Source organism: Pleurodeles waltl, chromosome 1_2, assembly GCF_031143425.1.
Source record: "Pleurodeles waltl isolate 20211129_DDA chromosome 1_2, aPleWal1.hap1.20221129, whole genome shotgun sequence".
Taxonomy (NCBI): Eukaryota; Metazoa; Chordata; class Amphibia; order Caudata; family Salamandridae; genus Pleurodeles; species Pleurodeles waltl.
The window spans coordinates 690,047,505-690,065,275 of NC_090437.1; the positions used below are offsets into that span (position 1 = coordinate 690,047,505).

Below are 17,771 nucleotides of genomic sequence, written 5' to 3' on the forward strand. Positions count from 1 at the left end.
GTGTGTGTGTGTATATATATATATATATTTGTAAGAGTTTTATTATGTACCACCATTTCATCTTGCAGTTTCTACAGGGCTCTAGAAAAAGCAATATAAAGTATTTAAGAAATTAAAATAGACAAGGGGTAGATAAACACCAAACAGTTGAGATGCAAATGATCCAGTCTGGTATACAGGGAGTGCAGAATTATTAGGCAAATGAGTATTTTGACCACATCATCCTCTTTATGCATGTTGTCTTACTCCAAGCTGTATAGGCTCGAAAGCCTACTACCAATTAAGCATATTAGGTGATGTGCATCTCTGTAATGAGAAGGGGTGTGGTCTAATGACATCAACACCCTATATCAGGTGTGCATAATTATTAGGCAACTTCCTTTCCTTTGGCAAAATGGGTCAAAAGAAGGACTTGACAGGCTCCGAAAAGTCAAAAATAGTGAGATATCTTGCAGAGGGATGCAGCACTCTTAAAATTGCAAAGCTTCTGAAGCGTGATCATCGAACAATCAAGCGTTTCATTCAAAATAGTCAACAGGGTCGCAAGAAGCGTGTGGAAAAACCAAGGCGCAAAATAACTGCCCATGAACTGAGAAAAGTCAAGCGTGCAGCTGCCACGATGCCACTTGCCACCAGTTTGGCCATATTTCAGAGCTGCAACATCACTGGAGTGCCCAAAAGCACAAGGTGTGCAATACTCAGAGACATGGCCAAGGTAAGAAAGGCTGAAAGACGACCACCACTGAACAAGACACACAAGCTGAAACGTCAAGACTGGGCCAATAAATATCTCAAGACTGATTTTTCTAAGGTTTTATGGACTGATGAAATGAGAGTGAGTCTTGATGGGCCAGATGGATGGGCCCGTGGCTGGATTGGTAAAGGGCAGAGAGCTCCAGTCCGACTCAGACGCCAGCAAGGTGGAGGTGGAGTACTGGTTTGGGCTGGTATCATCAAAGATGAGCTTGTGGGGCCTTTTCGGGTTGAGGATGGAGTCAAGCTCAACTCCCAGTCCTACTGCCAGTTCCTGGAAGACACCTTCTTCAAGCAGTGGTACAGGAAGAAGTCTGCATCCTTCAAGAAAAACATGATTTTCATGCAGGACAATGCTCCATCACACGCGTCCAAGTACTCCACAGCGTGGCTGGCAAGAAAGGGTATAAAAGAAGGAAATCTAATGACATGGCCTCCTTGTTCACCTGATCTGAACCCCATTGAGAACCTGTGGTGCATCATCAAATGTGAGATTTACAAGGAGGGAAAACAGTACACCTCTCTGAACAGTGTCTGGGAGGCTGTGGTTGCTGCTGCACGCAATGTTGATGGTGAACAGATCAAAACACTGACAGAATCCATGGATGGCAGGCTTTTGAGTGTCCTTGCAAAGAAAGGTGGCTATATTGGTCACTGATTTGTTTTTGTTTTGTTTTTGAATGTCAGAAATGTATATTTGTGAATGTTGAGATGTTATATTGGTTTCACTGGTAATAATAAATAATTGAAATGGGTATATATATTTTTTTTGTTAAGTTGCCTAATACTTATGCACAGTAATAGTCACCTGCACACACAGATATCCCCCTAACATAGCTAAAACTAAAAACAAACTAAAAACTACTTCCAAAAATATTCAGCTTTGATATTAATGAGTTTTTTGGGTTCATTGAGAGCATGGTTGTTGTTCAATAATAAAATTAATCCTCAAAAATACAACTTGCCTAATAATTCTGCACTCCCTGTATCTCTATTTCTGCTGCTGCCATCTCAAGTGTTTAGTGGAATTCTACTCTTAAAATTTGTCTTGGAGAGTTTTGTTTGAACTAGGAGTGATTAGATTCTAAGACTCTTAGGCTGGGCGTCTTGGTGTTTAGGTGTCTGGGTCACTGGACTTTCAGAAAGCTGTTTCCATTTTTGTCATTTAGTGTTATTTGTTGGCAAGGTGTAATTAAGCCTGACGCTTCCTATCTAGTAGGTAATGGGAGCCTGATAAGGGCAGCTTACTCCAGTAGAATGTTTGGATGGTGCAAAGGACTTTGACCCTTGACTTCACTGACTGACGAGAGATTTCAAGATCAGATTTGCATGATTGCAGTCCTGAAGATTTAGCCAGAGTTTGTCGCATGATTTTTATAGGCCTTCTAATTGGCCTGCTAGTTATTCAAGCTGTCGTCACTGCTTGTGATTTAAAGACTGGGTAAATCCAGTGGCTTCCTTGAAGGACCCCACGCTAATGTCTGTTAACTGATATATGTGGGACCATTCTGATGGATGTTATTTTATCATCTTTGATTTTGTTTTGAGTCAATGTATGTAAACAGAGCCTAATTGCTCGGAAGTAATAGAGAAAAATAGAAAGTGATGGAGTGAACGCTTGGAATACTCTGAGCCAATTTTAGTTGCTCTGGGTAGCCTCCTACACCACAATGCGTTCTCCTCTGCTCCATTATTAAAGAGGACCAATCATATGCAAGTCATATTTCGGCCTGCTTCCAAAAGCAGTCGTTCAGACCAACCACAATGCTGTGTCCCTTTGCAATGGAAACACAAGCAATCCCAGTCACGTTTCGGTCTTTCTGAGCCTTATATGCAAGGTACAGCTTCGTTTCTCATGTCACACAGGTACGGAACTATGTCTGGACATACCCTTGCCACTAGCAGTATGGCATAAAAATCTGTTTATCCAATAGCTTTTTGCAATATTATTATAACACAGTGAACCATTCTTAAATCTGCAGGATTTATTCACCACTTTATAAACCATTTCCAGGGTGCATAATCTTTACAAGAATTCATCATTCTCTGCACCATTCAAGAAAAGTTTCTTTCTATACTGTCCAAATAGACAAAACTGTATCACACTCCAAACTTGTGTAACCTGCAAGAAGAATAAAATAAACAGAAAGCATCTCCTATTTTGTGAAAGAAAAGCAAATACTTTTTCAACGAAATGTGCCGCTGAAGTTCATTCCAAAGCTTAGGACCCATTATGGAAAACTTCCTTGGTGTCTCCTGTAAAAAACATCACTATTGCATTTAAGGAGAGGCAGTGGATAGATTTTCGTAGATGCGATGCAGGCCAAAGTTTTAATGCTCTACCACATTTTGTACACCCTGTAAGGGTGTAATCTGACAAATTTGAAACCCCAGACAAAGCATTGCCATAGTCCAGCTTTGGATTGATTTGGGTTCCTAGTATGAAATCCTGGAATCCTGAGGGAAACCGAACAGTAGCTTTCAAGTTGTCAGATTGTATGCCAGCATTCAAGGATTAGTCAATTTGAGAAATAAGACTCCTGTTTCAATCTTCAGCTAAAATCGTTTTTTTTTTTTCGTGGCTAGCCTATTACTCTGGAACACTGAATAAAATAAGAGTGAGCGAGACAAGCAAGCATGTTTAGGTCCATCAGTACTACTTCATGCTCAGCAGACTGCCGAAGTTCAACCATTCCACGATCTTATGGAAGTTCAGTTGTCCAACGCCACAGCCAACCCGAAGGTAGATCTGAAGGGGTCATCCATATACGAGTAGAATTTCAAACCTTCACTGCGAACTAAATGAAAGAGCGGATATCTCTGAGGACACAGGGACTCAACACCTAATAGGAATTAGGGAGAAAACAGGTTCCTAGTTTCATGCACTGTCTCCTGCCCTGAAGAAGTAAAGTAGAGTATTGGCGATCTTAATCAGGGGCTCCAATAGCATTCCTCGGTCATTCTAGCAGCAGTGAATGAGTATTCTCAAAAGGGACTCTTCCTCACCCACCACCCCTAATTATCTGATATTATGATCAGCTCGTCCCAGGCATCTGCAAGTGTTGTTTCTGTACCATTTGTGTAACTGTGAGTCTGTGCTGGAAATTATCTAGAAAGTTATACTTTTCAAGGAAGACTTGTTATGGAACGCATGCTGCTTTCTCAAGGGTGTTACTCCCGAAGGTAGGGTTGCAAATGGACGATAGCTGCCCAGATTTGCTGTGTCGAGCTTGGCATTCTTCAGGAGTGGTGTCACTGTGGCTTTCTTTGAAAGACCAGAAACTTCTCAAGAAGCAAATGAGCTGTTAATCAATTATAGGCCTGAGCAAGTGAGGCCCTAGCTGCTAAAGCTGGTAAATTGTCTGTGGACTTGCACGTGAACTTAAATGAATGAGGAAGGCTAAGGCAATTCCAGTACTGGAAGCAAAAAGACAGGAGGAACAATGATGCAGGTCTAAAGCAAAGTTCCATCAGCAGATGACCATGCTGGTGGCTTAGCCTGTCCAAGTCTGATGTCAGTAATTTCATTAATTAAAAATGTTATTAAAACTTCTGCCTTTTCTTTTGACACAGTCACTACCCTCAGGAAATACATTTGATGAATGAAAATGTTAAACAATCGGGAGGAGTACCCCTGGAATTCTTAATAGTGGAAAGGCAGTCAGTGTAGAGGGAGAATGAGAATCATACCAGAGAGCCTCAGCCTGACACATTTTTATCTTAACTATAAAGATTGCTGCCAACCCAAGGTGCATTTCCTTTTTTGGATTGATAGTATTTACAGGCACAGCGAGTTGACAAACGTTCAGTTTGGAGACAGTACTGAGCAGATGAGAACAATCAGTGAGCTATTGCAGACCCCTACAGCTTCTGCTAACTCTTGTCCACACGATGCAGCCGAGATCTTATTCCTTGATCTTTCTCTCATAACTTCTTCGGTCAATAGGCAGGGCCTGAGGAGATTGGTAAACGGACAACAAAATGCTGAACAGGGAGGTCTGACCAGACTACTGGCAGTGAGTCTGTGATTTGAAATGTGAAATGTATGTGGATATCAGTTTTGGCCTCAAAGCTGCATTGAAGCTGTGCCTAGAACTATCAACTTTAGTTGACTGCACAGGAAAACCATCTTATTTAGTGCATGGGTAAATTATTTGCAGTACCCAGTGAAGGATGTCACAGGAAGCTGTAGATCATCATTTGTTGCATGATGGCAAAAACAAATTACTTTTTTCATTTATTTATTTTACTGAAAGTTCCATCACTGCCGGTCATCTACCAAATCATGTCACAATTTTCATCTGCGCCTCTGTCTAGTAGACTGTGTAGTCCAGTGTTTTGCAGTGTAACATTTTCAGTTTCTGTGCTTAACATGCCCACACACCGAACACTCTACCTTACCACCATGTACTATCAGGCATTCTCTGTTGCCTCATTCACAAGGAGGTTCATTTGAATGGCTAAAATCTACACAGGTGTTCATGGCCATGCACACTTGAATAAATTAGGCAAGCAAATAAGTTAATTGTTTGCCATGTATGAAACCATGTCACAAAGCTAAGCCAGTGAGCACACATAAATAGAAGGGACAGACTATCATAGGTACCTGATAAGCCCAGCATCTTCTGAAATCAAGGATGTCTTCTTAAACTCAGATAGGCGGAAGGACAGGATGATGGTCCATGGATCCAGCTCTTCAAAGATACATGAAATCAACTTTGGATCTTCCGCTCCGTTTGGTAAGTGTACACTTTTTCAAATGCCACAACCTATACTGAAAAAGGTGAGTTATGTACCTTGACAACCACATCTATGTGGGATATTGACCCTGTGACATTTGTGTTATTGAGAAATAAAATTGTCAATGTAATTTCTTGATTTGATATATTTCTGTGTTGCTTTATTATCTTCAATTGGGAGTTCTGAATATTTGAAGTCGAGAGATCAACATTGCATATACAAGTTTCGAGACATGACTGCCCTTGTGAGAGACAATTAACCTGTTACATTAACAATTACCATTTAAAAACTTATGTGACCTATTTAGAAAGTTCAATCAAGGGAAATGGAGAGAAAAAAGCTGTCTAGGGAAGGCTCTAACAGCAGATTCAGCAAAATTATGAAGCAAATGTTGGTGCAGATATTCTTTGGAACATGTAGGTAACAGAAAGAAGCAATGAGGGCATAGGAATAGTGTCTTGTAAATGTAGGTAGGCCTTTCAATAATATTGCTATCTGGAAGGATGTGATTGTTTGAGCTGCAGTGTTTGTTGGAAGTGTGAATTAAGGAGGCCTTTAGAAGAAGAAGAAAGATAGATAGTGCTCAGTATCCATTGGAAATGTGTAAATTTGGAAAACAACTCAATAAATGACACTATTAAAGGGTGTAATGTGAGGGAGCATTAATGCAGGGTCAGTACAGAAACATGTTGTTGCTGACGGGGAGGAGGTGGTCCAGGTTAAAGATTTATGAGACGTCAGAAAAATACATCTTAGTATTTTCAAACGTACATTTCTATGTGACTTTTTCCCAATTATGTGTGGTCAAAGCCAAAAGTTCATATATTTCAGGTTCAGTATGGATCTCTATATAAAAATCTTTCCTGTCAAAAAGATATTGCCTTCATAATCGTAGCACAAGATGTCTCGTTACCTCTTCCATGGGTGTCCTGAAGCCTCTTCAAATTGTATGTCATTATGGCTCTTCAGAAATCTTGAATGTGCTCTCCTTTTGAAAAGTGTAATGTTGCTAGTCGTAGTCTATGATTGGCTATATAAAACTTTTGTAGACTCGTGCTTCTGGTTTTTGATCTCTGCACACTGGGGCTCTGCCGGCCCTAAAACATGATAGAATTGGCTAATCTTCAAATGGCATTTAATTTTCCTGTAAGGCCCTAGTATTTGGTGCTGAAAATACAAAAAGGTCCACTAGTGATTGCACTACATTTTGCGCCATCAACTAGGCTTTAAACATGCAGCCAAACCTGTCAAAATACCCCTTTTTTGAATGGATGGGAGGAATTTTAGTTTTAGACATTAAATCACTCAAGCGGAGCCTGCAAGTTGGTGTGCCCATTGTTTACAAGTGGAAAATGTAAGAAGTTAAGTTTGGCATGTTACTGCAGTTTCTGCCCCTCAAAGCCATTTTCATTGTATAAGATTGTAGCATGCATCACATGCACAGCTAAAATGCAATAAAATTACTATTTTTGTGTCTTTGAATTGGAACTAGTTATAAAGTTCATTCAACCACTATTTTTAATATTTATTAAAAATCAGTTTCAATGGTGATGTGGGATGTTTGATATAATACACATACAAGAACAGTAAAAAGTTTTTATTTTTCTGCTGGAAACTCTAGCAGTTAAATAGCATTAGCCTCCTAGCAGCTGGCCATGTTAGTGCTCCCGTCTGATGAGGTGTGCAGTACTGCTCCCAGAGCATAGGCAATGGCAATGGCTTGGGCTGGCAGGATGGCCTGGTGAGGTATGTCCCCAGCTTAACCTAAGAATGACAGCTGAAGAAGGTCCAGAAAATTCACTACCTTGAAAAGGACCAGGGGAAGTCCTGCACCTGTATAGTTTTTTGATAAGGGAAGCCTAGAAAAGATGGGTCTTTTGATCAGAGGAAACATTTTAACCCTCCTGGTTCCAATATCAGTGGATTAGGGAGCTAATCCCAGATCCATTTTGGAGTAGTTGAGTTGAAGGGGGCTGTTCATTGCTCTAGACACACTCCTAAATGTGCCACCCACTTCTTCCATGAACAGAGTAGTTTTGTTGTGTCGGATTTTATGGAGAATGGTGCACTGTGGGGTAGTGTGCAGTAAGGAAAATAGAATGTGCTCAAACAAATAGAAGGGATATTCTTGGAAACTTTTCACTTATTGTTTAGGTAATGTCAAGAAGTCACTCCCACTCCATGGCAAGGAGCATGTGCACCACAGCTCCTCAGAACTCACCTGGGCAGTGGGAGAACAGAAAATGATTGGACCTGCTGTCTGACCTGTGTGGTGACCTGTAGGACAGGACCTGCTCCTACTTGTAGCCAAGCTCCCTCAGTAGTGGACTTGAATGGTCAGCTGGCTTACCTTGTGTGTGGCTATGGGAGCACACGCTGCAAGAGGAGTTTTCCTGGAGTGGCCAGTAGCAAGTGGACTCTGGAATATGCTGGCTGCCTCGGGTGGAGGGAGTCCTAGCCCCTAAGTACTGTCCCTTAGGATAGACCGAGAGAAGCTGAACCAAAAAGTTTAAAACGTTTGACTAACTACCCTAGGCAGTCTGGCCAAGTCATGGATTTGGCAGGCAAACTAAAGTCTGTAGATAGAAATATTGACCAGACAAAGGCACAAAAAGTATTCATCCAACAAGAGGCCTTTAGTAGGTGCGAAATTAGAAGTTTCCTGAACTTTTTCTCTCCAAAACCAATTACTTCAGTGGGATCTCGTCCAGTGACTATACATCTTCAAGATGGCTTTGTCAAATGCAGCTTTTCAGCCTTGTTCAGCTCGAGTATTTAAAAAAAAAAAAAAACTACGTCAGAAGGTAAAAACTTTGGCTGGGACGATTCACTTGAGGTATTGAACCTTGGCTCTATTGCAGTCGGTCTGAAATCGTGCCTATGTCCTGGTCAGCAGTGAACAGTAACTTCTAGTTGGTGCTTTACCTTTTCCTGGCACCTTTTACCATGAAACTTTAAAAAATCATATCTCTTTCCTCTTATTAGATCTTTTTCCCAACTTTATTTATACAACTTTCCTGAAAAAAATATTATGAATAGCTTGCATTATTAGTAAGAGTAGCATTTTCTGTTTTTCATGTTTATTTCTATAGTTTTCTGAGATACAGCCCCAAAACATTTTCAGGATCTGAGCTGAGATATGATAGTGTTTATGTCTGCGTAGACCCCTCCAATGCTGTTTAGACCATATTGTCCAGTACTTGTAAATTGAATTTATACAGTGCTTACTACCCTCTGACAAGGTGTTGAAGTGCTTCGCAGTGAGTACTCTGGAACCCAAAATTAGAACTGAATGATTAGTAGGTTAATGATATGTACTTTATTTTTTCCTTGTGGATTAGTTGTGGTAAGTTTGTTAAATTTGTGCTCTTGAGTTCTTGTGCCTTTAGTAGTGTTTTAAGTAGGATTAGAATAATGAGAGTGGATTAGAGAAGGGAAGTTGTAAATTGCAATTGGGATTAGTGGATATGTTCTCCTGTTAGCTGGGTGAATTAGCTAAAAATGAGGTGGAAGTTGGAAAGAGATGTTTGGAAGTTCATAGTGGTCAGAATGGTTTGGGAGGAGTTCACAAGAGATGGGCTGGGAGAAAGGTGGAAGGAAATATATTTAATATATTCTTTTAATATGTAACTTAAAACAACATATGCATGTGTGGAGACAATACCCATATATCTATATGTGTAGAGATATGCATGCATATATATATATACATGACACAATAAAATATTAATAGAAGGCATAAACCCCTTTACTTATACACCCATATGTACATAGAAGCAGCAATATGTACACAGTCTGATATACACATGTATGTTGTGGCTAAGTATACAAAGCTTGTTTTTCTTCTCTTCCCCCTATAATAATTAACTGAAAGCATTTTTTATTGTTCAAGTATCCATGCATATATTTGCAGTAAAAAAATAACAATGGTTATAAAGCAATTATAGTTAGGTGAAAATGTCAATTAAAACATACCATTAAAAAAAAAAACGGAAACTCACCAGTTACAGTTATCGAAAGTAACTATAACTTGTGCCCTAAAGTAACTGTAACTAGCACCTCCGCCATGCACAGTGTTGTCATCGATGATCTTATTTCAGATATTACAGAGATGGTATCAATGACTTCAGCAAACATGTCATGAGTGATGTAATATGTGAGGTAATTAGCAGCGTGCATATTGGTGAGTTGGAGGCAGGCCCTCGTATCAGGTAGTTGATCGCAGAGACTTGGCAAAGGGACCATCCATAGCTATGGGTAACAATATAAAGGGTGTCATTTTATGTAAGGAAAATATTGTGGGCGTCTCTGGCCCACACAGGACAGTCATCACTTTTTATTGTGACAATCCTTCTCACAAAACCTTCAAAAACATGTTTATCAGTTTTAGATGCTTCCTGGAAACCTTTTAAAAAGGAGAGGGGGAGACAAGAAAAAGGAATGTCCTAAAACATTGTTTTCCAATGTGTTTTCCTCCGGGGGAAAAAACAGCAGACCAAAAGGACACCAGATTTGGCAAAAGTTAAAGCTTTACTCGGGAAGTGCGAGTTTCAATATTTGGTGTTAATCCATTCAACCATTATTGAGAAATTTGCATTTTAAGAGGTCCTCGGGCTGGTCATGAAGGGGTTAAAGTCATTGTGATTTCCAGAAGGTTGGGTTCTGCAGGAAATTCCCTGGGAGTCCCACTGCACTGTAAATTTGAAAAATAAGGGCCTCTGATTGGCGCAGAGAACTTTTTCTCCCATTTACCTTTTCAAGCCTATGGGACCAGTACCAGTCCAGAGAAACCGAACAATCTGATTGGCTATCCACACCTTGAAGAAAATGTTGTGGCCACCATTACATGACACAGGGACTCTGTTCCCATGTGCTGGACTACTAGAGAAACAAAACATTTAAAGGGACAGGGTCGGGACACCCTGACGTCTTGTCACTCATGGGAAGGGTCCAGAGAGAATCCCGCCTCAGGACCCAAAACCCCTCCAAAAAAAACATGGGACCATGCAACCTTCACTGGGTAAAGCTTGCATTGTACCGTGGTGGTGACACATCATTGCTGTCAATAATTGTCACTTTAAATGTCATGACTGATGTAATATGAGGTCATAAGCAGTACATGGTGGGAGTGCAAGTTATAGTTATCTCAGTGAACTATAAATTAAGAATTTCCATTGTTCATAAACATTAGTTTTTTTGGTATTTCAACACACAACTGTTTTTAACCTTTCGTTATAGATATATGTATGTGTATCATATGCACACACACACTTATACCTCACTCACTGTATCTATCAAAACTGTTATTTCTCACAGTGTACTCAGCTCAACAGAAATATTTAAATTTACATGATAAATCTGAAAACGATGCATTACAGCATTTCCATTAAAAGGTTGCCTTAGCAATTATATTTTACATTGAAATACATTTACTGTAGATTACAAGTTAGATTTATTTATTTTAAAGGTATTTTTTAATACTCTTAAGACCTAGGTTGAAAGCTCTGCTTTGGCTGGGTCATGTCTTCTTCTGAGATTATCTCCTAAAAATCATACCCACCACAGGCATCAGCGCTGCCTATGGAAACCTGTGCTCTGCTTGTAGCAACTGATTTCTGCTCTGGAAGATGACACATTACTTTTGATAATGAACACTGACTCTTGGCCTCAATTAATTCCTGTAGTTTTCATTGTGATCTCTCAAGGTGTAGACTTCATGCCTGTCAACATAAACCAATTGAGGGCTTGGAATACTACATTTTGAAACGGCAGTTTTCATGTCATTCATAACTTTATTTATGCTTTCTGCAACTAAAAAGCAGAAATATTATGGCTATTCCTGGGATTCTGTAATTGTATACTGCGTTATATTCAGCTTTGACATGGACACCTGGGAAGAGGAGCAGCAGAGAAAGATTTTTAGCTTGAAATTAGACAATGATGCATTATCCTATTGCCTGTACAGGTTCTACGTAAAACCCCTGTAGTTATAATTTAAACATGGGTCCATGTCCAATAAAATTGAAGCATTTTCCATTAACTAGATTTCCTTTAGTGGGTAATATGAAATCAAGATGTCTACGATATAACAGCATATTTCAAAAAGGTGTTGAGGAGTGTTGTCTTGGCAGTTGTTGAATTTGTAATTTGTGAACAGCTCGAACTCCATAACATTGCTCTGTATTTTTCCAGAGTGCCGTGTGATGAAGCCTTCTTATGCACGTACACCCCGGCAGTCTGGATCGAAAAGTCCTGGACCTTCACGGCGCAGCAAGTCACCTGCTTCAGGTATGAATGTTGAGGAGGTAAATTGGTTGTTGACCAGGTTAGAGCATCATTGTCTTGTCAATGTCATGCCATGACGCATACTATCAGATCATTTATCCCAGTCCTAATGGGAACAGTTTGTTTGTTGGTAATCAGTATTATGTGAATTACAAAGGAAGTCTAAACCACAGGTATTACTTTCTCATCTATTCCGCTCTTTCTTATTTAATGTATGTTGGTGAAATGTTAGTGATCCATTCAATATGAAAACTACTGTAATAAAAGCTCAGGGGCCTTGCAGTAGTCTTCTCCTACTCCTTCACTTTTAGTTTGAGAATTCTGAGATGAAGATAAGATGATTTTTATACCTATGATCAAGATCCTACAGAGGAAACATACCTATACACCTAGAGTATGGATAGTTGGGAAGAGAGAAATGCGCTCTGGTAACATATAATAAGACTAGCCTTCTCAAGTCCTGCACTCAAATCAGTTTTTTTTTATACAGGGTCCATACACTCAGGGTAATAGATCTCAGAGGCACAAGACATATTTGAATATGTGATTTGTTTTTTTATATGAATAGTTGCTTCAAAGTATGTCAGTGGATTTCAGCACCTTCGGTTGGACCATACTGACATATGCCTCCCAATATGTTTGGTTGTGTAGGATTTCCCTCGCAGAAAACATGTATTGTGTCTTTCCTTTTTAAACTCGGGTGTATTAAGTGCTGTCCATTAACAAATTGAAATCATAAGCCATTGTTGGTGAAAAATATTAAAACACATTGGTCACAGGCTTGAGGAACACTAAAAATCAACAACTGTTTTTTTGTTCAAGGATATTAATGAACACATGCATTTGCAATTAATTATGGCAGCCTTAAAAAGTTGATAACCTGGGATTTTAAGTCTTATATATACCAAAGACTATAATTTCCTAATATGCAATTGTTTTTTATTCTTGATACTCTGAACAAAAACCGAACTCGGCGATTGCAGTATTTCCACTATACCTATAAAAGTTATTGAACTAGTACTCGTTTAGAACTTGTGTGCTACAGTGATACAAATATTCAGAGTAATGCACGAAAAAGAGGGACCAATATTCAGAGTAATGCACGAAAAAGAGGGACCAAGTCGAAAAAGAAAGGTGGGAGGGGGTGGAGGAACAAAAGAATGAAACTGGCAAAGATATGTGGAAGGAAGGCTGTCATTCAGACATATTGATATGGATACTCCAACCCAAAGTAAAACACATTGATTACATTAAAACTGTCTGAAATAATTACCAAAACCTAGGGCTGGATGTAAAAGGGGCTTTGCTATTGCAATCTGCCCACCCCCACTCTCTAAAAACAGGGATTGTGCCCTCAGAAACCCTTGTACATATGTGCAAAACCCATTTTGTGATTTAGAAAAGTTTTTTCCAAATTGCAAAATGGGTTTAAAAATGATTACATAATTACCGTTAGGAAGAGGCGTGTAAGGAGGTACACCTTTCAAATTAAGATTCTGTAAGCTAGATAAAAATGGTTTGTGATTGTAGTTTGGGTTGAAAACCATTGATCAGTTACCGACTCCCAAGGTGAGCTGGTGAATACTTCTCAGAGGGAAAAGATCCCCTTTACACCCTTTCTCCTTTGTGAATCACCTTGGCATCTTCAGAGGGAGTATGCAGCGTTCTACTAGACAACTGCCAGCTCTTGCTGAAGTTTTTCGAGAAACTATTTAGCTTTAAAATAAGTAAAATCCATTTTGGAATGACTCGAAAGGGATTTAGGTCAGCTCTCCCTTCCCCAGCCACCATTTCACTCATTGTAGCATATCACAAGGGACTGCAAATTTCAACCTGCCTAATGATTATTAATTAAGCAGGTCGTTTTGCCACCGAACCTTTCGGATCCTTATTTTGCAAACCAACCAATTACTACACAATTCTGTTTGCAAAAATAAAATACTGGTCGCCAACAGTTGGTGACAATTTAGAGCTGCTTTTTGCGACCACTATGTAAGCTCCTTTGCCCTTAGTTTTTCAAACCATTACAATTATTTCACCAAAAACTCAAAGGCTTTAAAGTAATATCAGTTATCCAGAAATACCCATCCCAAAGACCTATGTGATAACAGAGCACACTACTCTTAGCACATGACAGCAAGAAACACACTGTTCCCTTACATCTGTAAACCACCCGGAAGCCCCCAAGCTAAACTACTGGATAAACTGGAAAGTAGTCTGAATAACTGCCATATTGATCGTGGAGATGTAGGAAAGGCACTTCTATAAAGAGAAGGCCATTTTCATTGTTGAGGAAAAAGCAAAAGAAAACAAAAAAAAGTGCAGCTCATACTTTTCTACTAACACTTCGGTTTATTTTCCAGCCCACTTGCTATAGGGTTAGGGTTTCCAGGCTTGCTCCGGAAATCTGTGCATGGCATGGACTTCTAGAAATCTATGCATACAAACACGTTTCTGAATAACAAAATGCCTGAAATCTTCTGCCAGGGTAGATGTCAATCTCCTTGCTTCTAGTTCTTTTTAACTTTCATCCCACCTTCTAATTATGTGTGCTCCAGTGAAATGACTATGCCAAAAATATTTAGCTTGGATATATATGAAGCATGCAAACTATGTTTATAAAAAGTCAGACACGTTATATTCATTTGAACCTTCCCACTTGGGTTCTGTGGCCTCGTTAAAAATAATTAACCTCTAAAAGTAATTCTGCATTACTGGTCATCTATTGAGGATTCACGCCAAAGATGGTGATAATTGGTAATGTTGTGGTGCTTCATCTTTAAGGTGACCCACTTACTGCTTTCCTACCAGGGTTCGTTGCCCCACATATGTGTTGTTTATTTAATTTACTTTGTTTAATTTTGTTTTATTCACTTTTTGAAAAAGAATATTGAAGAAAAGAGTTGGAAAGCCTGTAGATCACACAATACACTGGACGGGCTCAGATTTTGTGGAACCACATTCACAAACACAGGGCAGTGTTCCTGTTCAGGTTCTTCTTGTTTTTGGACATGGGACTTTTCACAAGGCAAGAATAAGAATAAACTTTCAACACAGATTTCTAGTTTTATCTTTTAATATTTGCAGAAGGTGAGTGTTTAACACAAGAATCTTTCAAGGAGTTGGAAAAACATCCAAGGTCATTTTCTTAATGTAGAAATATGAACAACCTCACAAATACCCACATTTCTTCAATGTTTGTTTCCGTATGCCTCCTGACTTCTCCAATATCATCACAGTTCCTAGCTTAATTTCAACCTTGTTTAATATAAGATACTGCAGGACAACAGCCTGGGCAGATTAAGAGCGCATGCTGACGCTGGCATGCTGTGGCCTGATTCTCTGCCCCTCCTGATCTCTAGAGACCCAGGGGCGGTGATTTGAACCCTATTGCACTGAATATCCTTGAAGGCGGTGTGGGATAGTTCACTCTGGGAGGTCAGAAGTCAAGACAAAAGCTCTAGCATGGGACCAATAGGAATCCCGCAGTATAAGCATCAGATGGGTTTGGGGGTACTGTGACGAGACGACCCTGCGTTGTGGCAGATTTCTAAATTAGACCCTATACAAATCATTGATTATTTCCTACAGAACTCGCTGTCACATACCAAAACTCCAGTTTAAGAAACCAACAAATGCTCGAGATAAAACTTGTATTTAATAAAGAAATCTGCCCTTTGCTATCAGTGGTAAAAGCCTTATCGTACACCTTCTCTCAATACCTTGAAAGGAACACATTTTGATCCTAAATAACATTGTTATGCCAAATTTGTAAAGGTTTGACTTCTAAAACATGGTTAGAAAAACAAAATATTTTTATCAAGTATAATCATTGTTCTGATAAGGTTTCCTGCAAATTTGTGTGTACTAATACCGAACTATCACTGCAGACCTATTTAGTTTATAGATAGACATTATTAGTTTGACAAACATTGGCAATATCAGTAGGTTTTGCTTTTTTATATCTGAAGCAGTTTCTTCATTGATTGGGAAGTATGCATGTTGACGGGTCAAAAACAACTCAGTGATCGACTGCATAGAAGGATGGATGAATAGCTGAAGAACTGGTTGACTTAGTGATTCAGTAGAAGTGCCTAGAGGGGAGAGCAGTCTTCTGCCACCAACTGAATGATGGGCAGATTTATGACCCCAGTTTCAGGTTTTTACATACTCAACATCTTACCCATTCATCCATCCATGCACTAATCAATCATTCATCCATCCATGTACTTTGGATTAATTAATGCACACATCTACACATCTTGCGAGCTCTCCATGTGCTCACTCACACCCTCCTAGTTTATACTGTCACTAATCCAGTACACAATTACTTACCCGTTCGTCTGTGCACTCAGTCTACAACCCACCCTTTCATTCACGTATCTATTCAGCCACATTTTCACTCACACAGGGATTCCAGCATTGACTAATCTGCGCAAACACACTTACAATACCGACAATCGATGAAAAAGCATTTTTATTTTAAGAAGACCTAGCCAATGATGTTGCCAATGTTTTTTGTTCAGGTGCTCTTTGGAGTTCTTTAGTTCTGAAAGAAATGAGTAGGTGTATTGTTTGAGTATAAGTGTTGCTCCACATGATTCTTCCAGATCACTACAAACGCCTACAATTACGAGTTTAGTTCATTCAGAGTCCGCAGGGTGGGTATAATTAATGCATTGAGCATTCCCGCTACTACATGTGTAAAAAATACACTAAACGAATATTTTGAAAATGAGCATGAATGAATGCGTCATCAACTTTGAAATTATATTTACATTAATTTTACTCCTCTTCAGATAATAAATTTAGCCTCGCGAAATGTATACTGAAAATATGTACTTATGTTGCCTAATTATTGAGGAACATGTTTGTTAATTTCACCAGCACTGGTTTATAGAGCTTGAACAGGAGTCTATAAAATGAACACTCCCTCAAGATTCGTATACGTAAAGATTAATAGTCTACAGTAGCTCCGAATTTATCTTGTACAACCAAACCCATTGACTATGCCTGTGGCCAGTTGTGGTGGCATTCAGATTTGCTGTCCTGGTGCTGCGTGTTCTGCAAAAAATGTAGGTTTCAGCTAGGTCGTTGTCTTGGGTTCTCCACAAACGTACCTTATCATTCAGTGAGCACTTATCCTCTTTCATTTACTGTGCGAGCATTTCAGGCCCTCCTTTCCCCACACGCTGTCTTCCTGAGTGATGTTACTCACCAGCCACACTCCTAGTCTGTCCCTTGCATATCTGACAAAAGACAACAGTTTGGAAGCCACGAATTGCATTTCAAACAGCTCAACTTTCTTAACAGAAAATCAGTTTTTTGTGCCTGTCTGGTTTTGTCCCCTGATTCTGTGTTGTTTTCTTGTCTTGTTATGTTTTCTTTTAATTTTGCATGATTAAAATTGTGGAATAATCTCTCTCCTTGATGTCTTCTTCCTTTGTGTAACGGCATGTAAACAGTAAAGAGGGGTGGATACTCCAGTTCCTTTTCAACAGCAAGATCCCCAGGTGAGCCAATCCTAGTGTGGCTATCTGTCTTCACTCACTCACCCGCTTATGACCCTTCAGTGTGTACCTTAGCTTGAAGCACCCGCCTATGCTTTGCGAACCAAAGGCATGCTGTCATTTCTCCAGAGTAGACCTCACTAAAGATTCTGTCTCAGTGCTTAATTTGTAAAAATAAAAAATAATAATAATTTCTGGGGCACAACGTTTTTATTGGGGCCTGCTGCCAGTGCTGCCTAAAGCTGGGTTTGCCAAATACCTATGCTGTCTAGCTTTTAATCCAGTATCGGCTCTGTAGCTCGCTCATGCAAGTTCTTTTTCATCCTTGCTTTTTTGCTTTGTTTTTTCTGTTTATCTACCTTTCTCTCTCTTGCTCTGGATCAAAGATTAAAGGTGAAAAATAAGTCCTGGTCCCCAAAAATAAATGTGGGTGCCCATCATCTGTAACCACCTGCACAAATTAAGCACTGACTTAGGTGTAAT

General features: G+C 39.5%; 1 protein-coding gene across 5 annotated transcripts in view; it reads left to right on the forward strand.

Moving 5' to 3' along the window:
- Positions 1–17,771, forward strand: part of DCLK2 (doublecortin like kinase 2) — a 482,935-nt gene that overhangs the window by 222,745 nt on the left and 242,419 nt on the right. For 2 of the 5 annotated variants that reach the window (XR_011205402.1, XM_069242636.1), the window contains exons 4-6: positions 5,409–5,492; positions 11,686–11,781; positions 17,244–17,291. Coding sequence is in view for 4 of the 5 variants with exons in the window: in XM_069242636.1 (XP_069098737.1) it covers positions 5,409–5,492; positions 11,686–11,781; positions 17,244–17,291 (228 nt within the window). In the remaining variant the exon portion in view is untranslated. The remainder of the gene's footprint in view (positions 1–5,408; positions 5,493–11,685; positions 11,782–17,243; positions 17,292–17,771) is intronic. The other 3 variants (XM_069242637.1, XM_069242638.1, XM_069242639.1) reach the window with 3 other exon arrangements.